The following is a 13,967-nucleotide window of genomic DNA, read 5'->3' as shown; positions in this document are numbered from 1 at the left end:
CGCTGGCGGCGGCCGGGGCAGCGCAGCGGCGGCCGCGTGATGAGGGAGCGGAGCGGCACCTCCGGCAGCGCTGGCGGCGGCTCGGGCGGCCCCGCCATGGAGAGGCGGCCGCAGCGCCAGCCCGACTACATGTCCGTGTGCCTCTTCGCAGAGGAGCCCTACCAGAAGCTGGCCATGGAGACGCTGGAGGAGCTCGACTGGTGCCTGGATCAGCTGGAGACCATCCAAACCTACCGCTCCGTCAGCGAGATGGCATCCAACAAGGTGAGCCCGCGTGCGGCGCCGGGATGCGGGACGGGGACGCGGAGAGACGCGGGGCTCTGAGCCTGATCCCGACCCGTCCTCGCGTCTGTCCGGGACAGCAGCTCCGAGTTAGTTGCGGTGAAGGGGCCGAGAGCGGGAGAACTCGCGGAGGATGGCGTGGGGATGATCCGGGATGGAGCGGGGAGAGCGGTCCGGGATGGATCCGGGATGGATCGGGGAGAGCGATCCGGGATGGATCGGGGAAAGCGATCCGGGATGGATCGAGGAGAACGATCCGGGATGGATCAGGGAGAGCAATCCGGGATGGATCGGGGCGAGCGGTCCGGGATAGTCTGGGGGGCGCGATCCAGGATATCGTGGAGAGCCCTATCGCTGCCGCAGGCTCATTTCCGAAAATTAAAGAGGTTTCAATTAGCGCCGGTCCCTCGGAGCCGATATGAGCAGGAACACTCTGCAAACGCCCGCATTTAGCAAATCACCACGCCAGAAGTCAATTAACTTCATTGCTTAATAATAATAACGGCGAACTGTAAACATTGTGGGTCCGGTATTTTACGGCTGTTTTGGCTTTCGGTGACGTTTTAATTTGCTTTTAATGCATTGGGCTGGCATCGCTAGGCGGCACATGGTGAGGGTGGGCAGACAGGGAGGGTGACAGGGAATCGGCTCCGGGGGCTGCTGCTCTGCGGAGCTTTCCTGGGAGCCAGAGGGGAGTCGTGAAGTTTCTCTGCACAGAATAAAGGGCTGAAATAAAGCTAGAAAAGTCCGTGATGTTTAAAGTCAGGGAAGCAGGGGGAGAGCAGAGTGCCTGGAGTGTCCTGACACGCAGCAGAGAGCAAAACGCGAGTTCTGAGCAACTTTTGGGAGTTGGTGCTCCAGCCCGCCTGAGCCCAGCATCTCCCGGAGCCCGCCCGTCCCTGGCGGCTCTCCCCTCCCGCTGCCCGCGGCTGCAGGAGCCGGGCACAGCCCCGGGCACAGCCCCGGGCCAGCCTGGCAGCTCCCGGCCCGCTCCTGTCTCTTCCAGGGCTCCAGACACGCTTCCAGCCCCGCCGTGCCCGCTGGAGTTGTCACAGTCACAAATTCCCAACCCAGCGCCCGTCGCATCCGCGTCCTTGCACAGTTGTGATGGTTTTAAACCCAGTTCTGCACCACCCCGATGTTGTTGGTTTGGGGTGTTTTCTTTTTCCTAATTGGAAATGACTGCAATCAGAAATGCTGAATCAGAAACTGAATTTATGGGAAAAAGTTGAGCAAAGAAATCCCGTGTTGTTTCAGCTTCCTCTTTTGGTAGTGATTACCACGATGTGCAGGGGCAAAGGAAGCAGTAAAAGTTTTATAGACCAAGCTTTCAAGAAAGAAATATTATTTTATTCGTTTGAGTTTGTGTTGAGGGAACCCTGGATGAAGGTTGAGGAGGGTTCAGGTTCAGGCTGCACCTCCAGTGTGAACACGGCACCCTTCAATTTGAGGTTACTTTTTTTTTTTTTTTTTTTTTTTTTTTTTTTTTTTTTTTTTTTTTTTTTTTTTTTTTTAGCACACAAACTGATTTCTTGTTTTTTTTTTTTTTTTTTTTTTTTTTTTTTTTTTTTTTTTTTTTTTTTTTTTTTTTTTTTTTCTGACAGACAAATCTGGCCTCGTGAAGGTGAAACTAAATTGCTTTTGTAGCACTTTAAAGTTGCGATTACTCGGGGTGCAGATGGCTTGCAGCTGGCTTGAGAAAAACTTCCTGAAACTTTGTTCTTTCATAACCCATTTCTGAAATGTCTGCGCTTTTTTGGTCAACTTCCAGTTTCACAGTTTTCAGCTGTGAAAGAGAAGCATAAAATGGCCTCACACCTCGCCTGCCTCTGCTGTGGAGCTGTAAATGTTGTCACAAATCACGGCACGGTTTCGGGTTGGAAACTTTGGTTTCAATGCCTGACGATTTGGGGGATTTGGTGGCAGACAACGTGCGGAGTCTGGCAGTGCTGGGTCGCTCCTGCATCTTCGGGAGGAGGCTGCAGCCGCCCTTCCCTCTCCGAGCATCCCGTCCCAGCGCCGGCTCCGCTCCGGGGCATCTCCATTTGTCACCGGTAAATAGCAAAGCCGGCAGATGTTTTGAAAACAGGATGCTTGGGCTGCGCGTTATTAAAGAAAAAACGGAAAGAGAAACAGTCTAGATAGGAAGAAAGCAAATCGGCTCGGCATGCTCCCAAGCGCAGCAGCAGAATAAACACTGACCTATCTTCCTGACCTCCGCTCTCGCCAGTTCCTGGCCCCGCGCCACCCCAGCCAAACTACGTCATTTGAGCCTGATAGTAGGCATGGCACAGCTGTTGCAAGTGTGACTCGAATTTCCTGTCTCCTTCCTGACAGACGTAGTTTAGAAAATCCAGAGTTGCAACAACAGCGCCGAGAGAGGCAGAGAGGGAGGCTCTCGGCATCCGTGCGCGCAGGGGGATTCTCAGGAGCGCTGCGGCAAAAAAAAAAAAAAAAAAAAAAAAAAAGGAGGCAGCGGAGGGGGAAGAGCCATGCGGGACGGCAGCCGGGCTTTGAGCTGATGGGGTTCGGAAGGCAGCGCTCGAAACATGTGCGTATTCCTCGTTAAGCCGGGAGTTAGCGGCCGGAGGAGCGGGGAATGAGCGGCTCGGCTTGCGGGGCTGTGCTGGCAGCAGGGAGCCCGGGGACCCTGCAGTGCCACCCGCTGGGATCCCGAGGAAAGCTGGCAAGGAGGGAACGCTGCTCCCTCTGATGCTGGCGCTGATGCATTTCCAGTGCAGACCAGCCCGGGCTCTCTGCAGCGCTAACCGTGCACAGCGCTCTTATCTTTCTAGTTTAGAGGGGAAAAATAACCTGCAAAAATACCTGTTTGCAGCTGCCGTGAAGGGAGTTTATTTTCCGAACACTGAATTTCCTAACATCTTTTGATAGGGCCCTGCAGCTTTGCCCTGGCACAGAATAAACTGGAAGGAGCCTTGCAGGTGCTCAGTGCTGCTTGAGAGACCCAACCACCCTTATTTACATTATTCCTACGTATATACTCAATTTTTCCTGCATTTATCATCATGTCCAGCTTCCAGCTCAGGCAGCTGCTGTGTCAGAAGGATTTGTGAGTCAGTGATGATAAAAAGGGGCTATTTTCTGCCTTGGCATTAGGCAGCTGTCCTTAGCCTCACTTTGCTGCAGATGGGACCTGCTCTAGTCCCAAATTTGGGATCTGGGGCAGGATGTGCTCAGTGCATCCCCTGGATTATCAGAAGGAGCAGGTCTTTTTCCCAGCTGAAATGCTGGCCTTGCCAGCTCCAGGTTTTTATGGGGCCATCACATCATAAAATGGAGGGATGGAGAGCATGGGTTGTTTCTGCAGAGCTGCCTGTCCGTGTGGGGTGCAGCTCAAATGGAGATACCTGCGTGGACCTGATCTGCACCTCTGCCTCTCCTTAAATTAGACCAGGCTTGTTCAGAGCTTCCTGCAGTCCCTCGAGTCCAGAGAACAGAATTTCTGCTCTCTGGGGGTGTTCTAAGTTTAAGCAGGCAGAGTGTGAGTGGTGTCCTCTCATGACTTTGCAAACTCCCTTGCCTCTACCCAAACTGTTACTTGGAGGACTCTTCCTTGCAAATCCTTAAACTCTCTTATTGCAGCTCCTAAAGATGTTTCTGTTATTCCCAAGTCCTGGATAGCTCAAGCCTTGTCCAGCTAGCGGCCCGGGACAGCAGCACAACTGCTCCATGTTCCTCTCCGGCTTGCGAGCCGCAAGATAAACACAACCCATCTCGTTTTGCTCGGGTTTCAAAGGGCATTTGGGCCAGAGAAGCGGAGCAAGGCCGCACCTCGCTTTCGGGAGAGGGTGGCTAAATAAACATCTGGCCATGGATGTAAACTGGCGCTGGAGGTCGCGGCCAAGTGCCAGCCGTGGATGTGCCGGGCTGCACAGCGTCCCCTCCCTGCGGCCAGCCCGGCAGCCCCCAGCCCTGTCCCCTCGCTACGTGATGTTTCCCTTAAGTGGTGCCGAGCTGTTTAGTCTTCCCCTGGCTTTGCGCTGGAACTTCCTTTGTTTAATCGCCGCACAAAGAGAGGTTTGTTCGCTGCGGCAGCCGGCGGAACAAAGACACTTCCACGTCTCCTGTTTTTCCAAGGCGGGATGAATCACTGAGCCCAGCTCGGTGCCGGTATTCCCGGCGATTTGCGTCGGGGAAGCGGCGCTCGGAGCGCGCCGGCCGGGCCGGCGGGGCCGCGCTGGCCGCGCTCCCGCAGCGCCGCTCCCGCAGCGCCCCGCGCACATCGCGCCGCTTTGACGTCGCTCTTTAACCCTTCCCTGGCCGGGCAGCCGCCGCTGCCGAGCAGGACCCCGCGCCGTCGGCATGCTCCAGGAGGTAGGAGCGGTTTCTGGCTGGGTTTGGGGGTGTTCCCCCCAGCCGGGGGTGATCTGGCGGGTTTTGTCCCTGTTGGGATGTCCTTGCGCTAGAGGACAGGGCGCCGCGTTCCTCCGGCGCTGCGGGAGCGGGGTTGGAACACAGGCGCTCGGAGGGGTGAGCAGGAGCTGCCAGGGAAAGCTGCTGGATCGGGAGGGAACAGCGCTGGGTGCTGGCTCTGACCCAGGCTGGAATCCCCTCGGGATTTGGGGAGCTTGGTCCCAGTCAGCTCCCGTGTGTCAGTCTCATCACCGCCATAAATGGACTTTAGGGTGGCTGTTCTCTGTGCCCTCCTCCCGTGCTTATTGCCCTCTGAAGTAAATCATTCTGGGGGTGTCGAATATGCCCTAAAAGCAGGGTGGAATATTGGGGCCATACATAATTAATAATGTGATATTTCATCCTTGCCAGCCCGCTGGGCTGTCTGTCCAGATATCTTGGTTAAACTGCTTCAGATATTTTAAAAATTGAAATATTGGAAAGCTGCAGCATTGGTTGTGGGATGCCTGGGGACAGGATTAGGAGACAATGTCATCATCTGGGATACCCTCCTGGAACAAAGGGATTTTGAGTGCTGGATGCTTTCCCATCTTTTGGGATGTTGTGGAAAATGTGTGGGGAATGCCCATCCAAGGGGGATCCCTTGGCCACTGCTGGTGCAGAGATCAGGGCTTTGGCAGTAGGATTTTGGTTCAAATCCTTCTCCCCAGGAGCCTTTTGGGGAGCTGTCACCCATCCTCTGAGCCACAGCAGTGCCCAGGACCTTCCTGCATGTCCTTTACCCAATTCTGGTGTTCCTGGGACGTGATGGGGTTTTATAAGTTCAGCATTCTCAGACTTTTACGTTATAACACGTCAGGGTGGGGCTTAAATAAATAATAGCTCAAAGGCAGGTTCAAAATGAATCATGAGCTGAGGGCAGCACTGGAGAGTGACTAAATGTGGGGAGCAGGGTCCTCTCTGGAGTGAAGGATGCTGGTGACATCCCAGAGGAGCAGCATCACTCGTGATGAAGGAGCTGAGAAGGATTGCAGGGCAGTGCTAATCCTCATCCTGGTTTTGAGTGGTTTTGTGGACAGCCTGACTCCAAACTCCTCATCTTCTCCCCTGCTGTGTCCCGCGGGGCTGATCCAAATATTTGCATGAAGTGAAGTGAATTGAAAGATGTCGAGTTATCAAAGGCAGGACAAGTTGTGGAGATGGTTTGGGATGGAGATTCACCCTCAGAGCTCTGAGAGGGAGAGATTTCCCCGATTAAAGCCTGGCTTAAAGCAAACAAACCAGAAGAGCCTCACCTTGCTGCTGGTTTAGCACAGCTGGGCCAACGGCAGCAAAAGCATTCTGAGGAGCATTTGCCTATCTCTGTGTGAGAAGGAGTTTTCATTTAATTTTATCTCCATTAATTAGTGCCTTCTGTATGGGTTTGATGCTTGCATTAGGCTCATTTTCATTTTGGCAGGACCAGCTGCCACATTTTTGTGGGGATGCTGAGCTTCACCAACTTCTAGATTTTCAGTCCCTCTTCCCAGGACTCCCTCTTTATCCCATGTTTTCTGAAGAAAACAAACTTCTGTTGATTCAAAGTTGCCAGAATTTTTTTTTCCAACACAGGCATCTTGGAAAAGTCTTCTCAGGGCACGAAGTTATTTGAATTTTCCAAAGCCTGTTCTCCTACTCAGGTAAAACCCCAGCTGAATTTGCCTAAATGATGACTGCAGAGCTTGATTCAGATTTAAATTAAATTTAAATCGCTGCTTCATACGATTAGCAAAATCCCATGTTTAATTGCATTGCTCTCTTGTTAAATGACAAATAATCTGTTAGTTGTTATTTTGGGGGTGTTTCTCTGGTTGAGGATATAATGCATGTTATTCCACCCCAGATTCCCAGCGTCTCCTGGTTTTTAGAGGAGCAGGGCTGGCTCTTTGGTTTGTGGCTCTCCTGACGCAGTCGCTCGGCTTCCTCTGGCATCGAGGCCCCGGCGCTGTGGTCTGCAGGGGTGTGACTGACACAAGATTTGGGGCTGAGATCTGCAGCTCCTGCAGCACTCTCTGCTCTCACAGATGTTGTCAGGGCTTTCTTTAATCGCCTTCGTGTCAACAAAGGAGCTGCTGGAGGTCTGCCTTTTGTGCTGCTGCTTCTCAGCAGCTCCCCTTCCTCCTCAGTCTCCTTTTGCTCTCCACACATCCAGCGTTCTTCCAGCTGGTGAAAGTCTAAAAATGACATTGCAGAGCGAGTGTTTTGGCCTGTTTCTGCCTTTGTTTACTCACCTCTCCCTAGAGGGAGGAATAAAAGCAGTGCTGGGATGAGAAATTGGTGTGGGCACTGACCATGCAGCTCTGGGAAAGGTGGGACAGGTCTGGGGAGTCATCCCTGGCCTGGGATGTGCCTTTTGTGTGCTTCTTCCTCCCAGCAGAGCCATTTGTGTTGCAAAAAGCACCTTTCAGTGGGGGAGAGAGAGGAAATCCATACACAACCCAACCAGATGAGCTGTACACTCCAGATATAGCTGCCAAAAGAATTGGGTAGGAAAGATCTGTTCTGGATTTTGGGAAAGCATTTTGGATGGAGCTTCCTCCAAAGGATCCCAGAGCTTCAGACTGGGTCGAACCTCCCTGCTGGGGTTTTTCTACCCAAGGAGAGCAACAATCTGTCCTTTGTCCCATCACACAGCGAGAAATAACTGTCCAAGGCCAGGCTGGGCAGGGCTGGGAGCAGCTGGGATGCTGGAAGGGGTGGAAGGAGACGGAGCTTCCTCCAAAGGATCCCAGAGCTTCAGACTGGGCCGAACCTCCCTGCTGAGGTTTTTCTACCCAAGGAGAGCAACAATCTGTCCTTTGTCCCATCACACAGCGAGAAATAACTGTCCAAGGCCAGGCTGGGCAGGGCTGGGAGCAGCTGGGATGCTGGAAGGGGTGGAAGGAGATGGTTTTCCAGGTTCCTTCCAACCCAAACCAGTGTGGGCTTCTCTGGAATCTTAAACTCTGCCAGTCCTGCTATTTCACATCAATCCAGACAAAGGGAAACCCAGCCTGAGGATTTGGGTAGTGGTGTTGGAGACAGGGATCCATGGGCAGTGGTGTTGGACACTCTGGGACTGGGATCCATGGATTGGGATCCAGGGCAGTGATGTTGGACACTCTGGGACTGGGATCCATGGATGGGATCCAGGACAGCAGTGTTGGACTCTCCAGGACTGGGATCCATGGATGGGATCCAGGACAGCAGTGTTGGACTCTCCAGGACTGGGATCCAGGGGTTCCAGGAGCAGGCAGGAGCAGATCCGGCCCCGCAGGGCACTCGGGGATTTCTCCAGGTGCCAGCCCCATCCCACACCTTGCCCACACATGACACACGGGTTTCCAGGGAAGCACAGCGCTGCTTTCTCCGTGACCTGGGCCCTTCCCCGCGGCGGCCGAGGGGGATTTTCCTCCCTCAGCGCTGAGTAACACCCGGAGTTCTCGGGAATGGAGCAATCCACTCTGGCTGTGGAGCAGCAGGAACCCCGGCGCTTTCCTTGGGCAGGCTCCTGCAGGGAGTTTTTCCTTTCCGGCATTGGGAGCAATTTGCATATTTCGAGTCTCATTTGGCTGGAAACGAGCTGGAAATGCCCCAGTGCTGCGAACGCTCAGCTCCAGCTCCCAATTCATCACTTTTTTAAAGCCCCGTGTTGCGTAAATCCCGTCCCACCCAAGGGAGGTTCTGCCGCTCTCAGAAATGCTAAACTTCGCGGGGGGGAAAATCTGAATATTGTTCTGTCTACATCAGATAGATGTTCTCGCTTTCATGAGCAGCCACATGCTGATTTATGGCAACCTGCTATTTATTTATCAACATTTACATTGTGGATTTCTAAATTATTCTAATAACATCAGGCCAACAAGTTGGTCATGATGTTGCTCCTTTAAAGTCTTCCTTTGAACATCTCTATAAATCAAGGCTGCTTTGATGTGAAATTGGAGATTTCATAAGCCTGTGTTTACTTTTGGGTTTCCAAAATCAGCTGAAGGGAAAACAAAAAAACCCCCAAAAAACAAATAGTACTTTGTATCTCATTAAAAAGAGTTTCTAGCGCATTAAACGCGATATTGTTTTAGGAAATAAGAACTAGAAAGAGCTGCAAAAGAAATTTGATTTTTTTTAATGACTGATAGTTGACTGCAACCATTCCACTTTTCTCCAGGCATTGAAATGTGGCTGAAAACTTCTTTCTCCTTTTGTGCTGTTTAGTGGAAATGCTAAACTTCGCTTTTGGTTTTGTTTTTTCTTTTTTTTTCTTTTTTTTTTTTTTTTTTTTTTTCTTGTTTAAGCATTAAATGCACCTCCCATCATTCTCCATGGAGTACCTAGGAAGGAAAATCGATGGGAATTATGAAGTAACAAGGACAGCTACAAATCTGTTTGCCACGGTCCTTTCTGTACGTGATGTAACAGCAGGAAAACACAGATAAGCGGGGCGGCTGCTGCTCCAAACCCAGGAATTTTAACTCTTGGCTTCCAGACTTTCGAAGAAATGCTCCGCGATTCCAAAACCCAGGAGTGTGGTTTGGAGGAATGGGATGTCAGGAAGAGAGGGTTGGGCAAACAACAAATATTCCTTCGGCGGGGTGGCATTAACCCCATTTTTTTTTAACCGGGAGTGGAGTGTCGCATCCATGCCCATCCCAGACAAAAGCATTCCACACTCCCTGTCTGCTCCCGCTGCGATGGCTCGCATGAGTAATTTCCCTCCTGGGTGTAAATCATTTCCGACGGGGCTGGGGCAGGTGAGGGGCGGCTCTCCCCGGCTCCCAGAGCCCGGCGAATCCCGGGAGAAGAGCCGCTCCACGCAGTCCCACCAAGGTCTAATTGCGCCTCTGCGCTGCACTAATTACCCGGGTAATTAAGCGGGGAGGATGAGCCCGGCTGCCTGAGCGAAAGCAGCCCCGAGCCCACGGACCCTTTTCCTCGGGGATCTCTCGGGGGTGGGAGCTCTGCGTCACGAGGGTGGGTCGGGAACGGAGTTGATAAACAGCGGAGATCTGCAGCGAGATTCCTCCATCAAAGTGCGGGCCAGGATCCCTCTCTGCAGAGCCTCTCCTGCATCCCAGCTGCTCTTTTATCTCCGCATCGCCCGGGTTTCGGCAGCCTCTTTGCATAAGGACTCCTGGCCTCGGGGAACCCCAGCTGGGCTAAATCCACTTCAAAGGGTTTCCATCAGCAGCAGATCCCTGCTGCTGTCTTTATTCTTCTCCCTGTGCTGCGCCAGGAGCACCTCTCCAAACTCCAGAGGGAACGGGAACAGGAACAGCAGCAGGATCCATCCCTGGAGTCGGGATGGGCTGTGGGTGCTTCTTCAGTGCCCTCCCCAGGAGAGGAACAGAGCTGTTCTTTCCATAACGAGCCAGAAAAGAGGGAATTTCCACACTAAGTCATCGGGGGGGTTTTCCCAGTTCCCATCGGGGTCATATCATGGAATCCTGGACTGGTTTGGGTTGGGAGGGATCTCAAAGCCCATCTCATCCCACCATCCCAGGCTGCTCCAAACCCCAGTGTCCAGCCTGGCCTTGGGCACAGCCAGGGATCCAGGGGCAGCCACAGCTGCTCTGGGAATTCTATTCCAGGGCCTGCCCACCCTCCCAGCCAGGAATTCCTTCTCAGTATCCCATCTAAATTTACCTTCTTTCAGCTCACAGCCATCCCCTGTTCCTCCAGGCCTTGTCCCCAGTCCCTCTCCAGCTCTCCTGCCCTGGAAGGTCATGGTGGGGTCACCCTGCACCCCCCAGTATGGTTGCACCCCTAAATCTGTCAAATTCGATCATAAATTAGGCCAAATTTTCTTCCTCTGCAGAAAAATGAAGCACATTTTTAGGTTAGGATGGGGTGACAGGACAGATGCCAAGTGGCTCCAGGATCCCTCACCCAGGATTTCCATGTCTGGAACCAGAGCTCAGCAAAGGAATAAAGGTGGGGAGAAGCCCTGAGCAGGGAGGGTTTGCCGTGGGCAGCAGGAGAGGAGCTGGGAGTGAACTTTGCCGCTGGTAATCAGGGAAATTCCCACCTGCCTGCACGGCTGGAAGGGAGCTGGGAAGGAGCTGTGATTCCCTGGAGAACAGCATGCATGGAACAGGGTCACTGCTGGTAATCCAGGAATGATTCAGTTCAGGGAGACTTAATTTGGTGCAGATGAGTTCTGCAGTTGCTTCAGAGCGGGCAAAACAGGAAAGCTCCACGCGATGCCGGGGCTCCAGATGCTTCCAGGCCAGCTGGGATCCTTGGCTGTGCCTTTGGATGTGGAAAATGGCACCTGGGCTCGATCTTTATTGGTGTTATCTGCACTCCTCCCATCATTAGAGGCGTTAATTGCATGGTCCTGTGGTCAGAGTTTGGGGTGGAGGGAAAGGAGCCCTGAGCATTTCCTGATTTTTTCCTTTTTAAGGGAAAACCCCCGGATCTGGGGTGAGCATCCCCTCCTCATCCCTACACTCCTAAATCCCATCTCCTGGTGAGTTTATCAGTGCTAATTTCCTTTGGAAAAGGGGCGGGGATGATTATTAATTACGAAAATTAATGAAAATAGCGGCACGGGGCCGTGCCGCAGATGGGCATTACCGTAATTACGGCGTGGCCGCCGGCGGTACCGTAATTGCAGCGCGCTCTCCAAAGCCCCGAGCCCTGCGTTTGCTCCGCTTGGAATTTTCTCCTCGCTCCCTGCAATCTGTTTGTTTTCCCCGCCGCTGTCGCACGGATTTAAGGTCGGGGTTGCTCCAGGGGGGTTGCACATGACATAAGGCATTGATCCCTGCAGAGGCAGCAGCCTGCCTGCTCCCTGCAGAGCAATTCCCGGGAAGCAGCGCCGCTCCTGGCATCCAGGAAAAATCCCAAAAACCCGCCACGAGCAGTGGAACACCCGGGCTGCCTCGGCGGTTTTGGAAGGGGGGGTGTGTGATAAAGTAAATCCTGCTAGGTGCCAGCATCGCTGGGGTGACAAATCCCAATAAAGTTTGCAAATCCTGTGGGAATTCCCACAGCTCCGGGTTTGACCCTCGCAGTCCTTCCAGCAGTGCTGTGGTTCTGCTGCCCGTGTTTATAAAAGGCTGCTGATTAAAGGGCTGGAAAAGTGAGGGAGATTCAGGCTGTGGGGGGCAGATTCCTGCTTCCAGATGGGATACCGGAATCCCGAGGATTCTTTTCCCTGCTGCAGATGCCTCGGGTGACCTTGTGGCGGCCACTTAATCGCTGTGTGCCTCTGTGGGAAGGCAGTGGCCGCCCTTTGTGCCTTGTGAGGCCACTTGTGAGGTAAAGACATTTTTATCAGCTGTTTGTCCACCAGCACCGGGCTCGTTGACCTGAAAGGGGCCATTGTGAGGAAAGGCCGGAGATGAGAAGTGGTTGGTGTGATCGCTGCCTGCTGACGGTGATTTCCTGGTGCCCGAGAATGCCTGGCTGCAGGGAGATGCTGCAGCACATGCTGGGCTGTCAGGCTGTGGGAGGCTCACGTGTCCCTGCTGCTGCTGCTGCTGCTCCGCACGGACGTCACCGGGAGCAGGGATGGGGTCAGGGCTCCCTCCCACCCCGCAGCCCCTCCTGCCGCTCCCCGAGCCCCTGCGGGGCTTTTCAAAAGGGCTCTGTGCCTCCTGGCTGGCAGGAGGTGGAGTGGGGACCCGTGGGACAAAATCCATGGCACAGTGCTGTGGGATGTGTTCCTGGGCAGGCAGAACCCTCCACATCCCAATCCTTCCTGCATCCCGTGGGATGCCAGCCTTCACATCCCAATCCTTCCTGCATCCCGTGGGATGCCAGCCTTCACATCCCAATCCTTCCTGCATCCCGTGGGATGCCAGCCTTCACATCCCAATCCTTCCTGTACCCCATGGGATGCCAGCCTTCACATCCCAATCCTTTCTGCATCCCGTGGGATGCCAGCCTTCACATCCCAATCCTTCCTGCATCCCGTGGGATGCCATCCTCCACATCCCAATCCTTCCTGCATCCCGTGGGATGCCAGCCTTCACATCCCAATCCTTCCTGCATCCCGTGGGATGCCAGCCTTCACATCCCAATCCTTCCTGTATCCTGTGGGAGAGGATTTAAGCTGCTTGTCTTACCTGGGATGTGAGGTCTCACTGTGTGATGGTGAGAGTGGGGCTGGATGGGATATTGGGAAGGAATTCCTGGCTGTGAGGGGTGGCAGGCCCAGGCACAGGGTGCCAGAGCAGCTGTGGCTGTCCCTGGATCCCTGGCAGTGCCCAAGGCCAGGCTGGAGCAGCCTGGGGCAGTGGGAGGTGTCCCTGCCATGGCAGGGTGGCACTGGGTGGGATTTAAGGCTCTTTCCAAGCCAAGGCATTCCAGGATTCCCTGTTTCTGTGGCACTGGCAGGTTGCTGTGGGAGGGGACAGCAGGGACAGAGGTGGCATTGTCCCAGCAGGTCACACCCCACCTTTGGGCTGCACAAGTGAAAGGGAGGTGCCATCAGCTTCCCACCTCTGCCCATCTTGAATTTCAGGAGAGGAGCAGATGGGTCACAACTTGCTCTGCTGGAATCCCATCTGGACGTGCTGGAGCCGTGCCTTGGCCAGCCGGGGCTGTCAGAGGGAGCAGGACCAGGATTTTGGGCTGTGCCCACGCCTCACGTGTCCCTCAGCACGCGGGGCAGCCTCGTGCCACCACCCCAGGAGGGGCTGGGAAGGCAGCTGGAGACGGGAGAGGGTTTCACAACAAAGATGGCCCTTTTATTTTGGGAATCCTGGCCTCTGGCGTGTGCTGTGTTCCCGGCACAATCGCCAAGGACGTCCTGAGCAGCGGGAGAGCTGCACATCCCACTGATCCCGTGCTGGGAGCACGGCACAAGGGGATTTTCTTTGGGTTCCGTGTCAAGGACAGCTCCAGCTTCCTCCTAAAGGGATTGCTCGTCTGTTTGAAACAAAAACTGCAGAAGTGATTAAATATTGAAATCTGGATTGTGAATGACAGAATGGCTGGGGTTGGGAAGGACCTTAAAGCTCATCTCGTTCCTCCCCCTGCCTTGGGCAGGGACACGACAGATGCATCCTTTTAAGAATGAATGTATGAATTTATGAATTGCAGTTACAGATTTAAGGTGGTTAGTTTTAATACCCCTTATCTGAAGGGTATTTCAGTTTGTAAAGGGACATTTTGCTGCATTGCTGCAGTTTGCCCTTTACCACAGAGGAGGAAAAACCCGATCACGCTGAAAATGTGAAAAACCCTTTTAAAAATCCAGCCGGGAATATTTTGAAAGCCCCTGTAGGGAATAGCATTAAAGCAAAGCAGGAACGGAGAGGAGACCGCCGCTTGCTTTTTCCTCATTG

The 13,967-nt window shown here is 53.6% G+C and overlaps 1 protein-coding gene across 6 annotated transcripts in view; it reads left to right on the top strand.

Moving 5' to 3' along the window:
- The window catches only part of PDE4B (phosphodiesterase 4B), a 134,463-nt gene that overhangs the window by 107,095 nt on the left and 13,401 nt on the right, over positions 1-13,967 (top strand). For 5 of the 6 annotated variants that reach the window (XM_041421224.1, XM_041421225.1, XM_041421227.1 and 2 more), the window contains one exon: positions 152-264. In XM_041421224.1, the coding sequence (XP_041277158.1) occupies positions 152-264 (113 nt within the window). Of the gene's footprint in view, positions 1-151; positions 265-2,660; positions 2,834-13,967 lie in introns of those variants that run through there. The other variant, XM_041421230.1, reaches the window with a different exon arrangement.

This window comes from Onychostruthus taczanowskii, unplaced genomic scaffold (assembly GCF_017590055.1).
Source record: "Onychostruthus taczanowskii isolate IOZ18803 unplaced genomic scaffold, ASM1759005v1 scaffold7, whole genome shotgun sequence".
Taxonomy (NCBI): domain Eukaryota; kingdom Metazoa; phylum Chordata; class Aves; order Passeriformes; family Passeridae; genus Onychostruthus; species Onychostruthus taczanowskii.
Note: the sequence above shows the minus strand (reverse complement) of the source record. Positions and strands in the feature narration are given on the sequence as shown.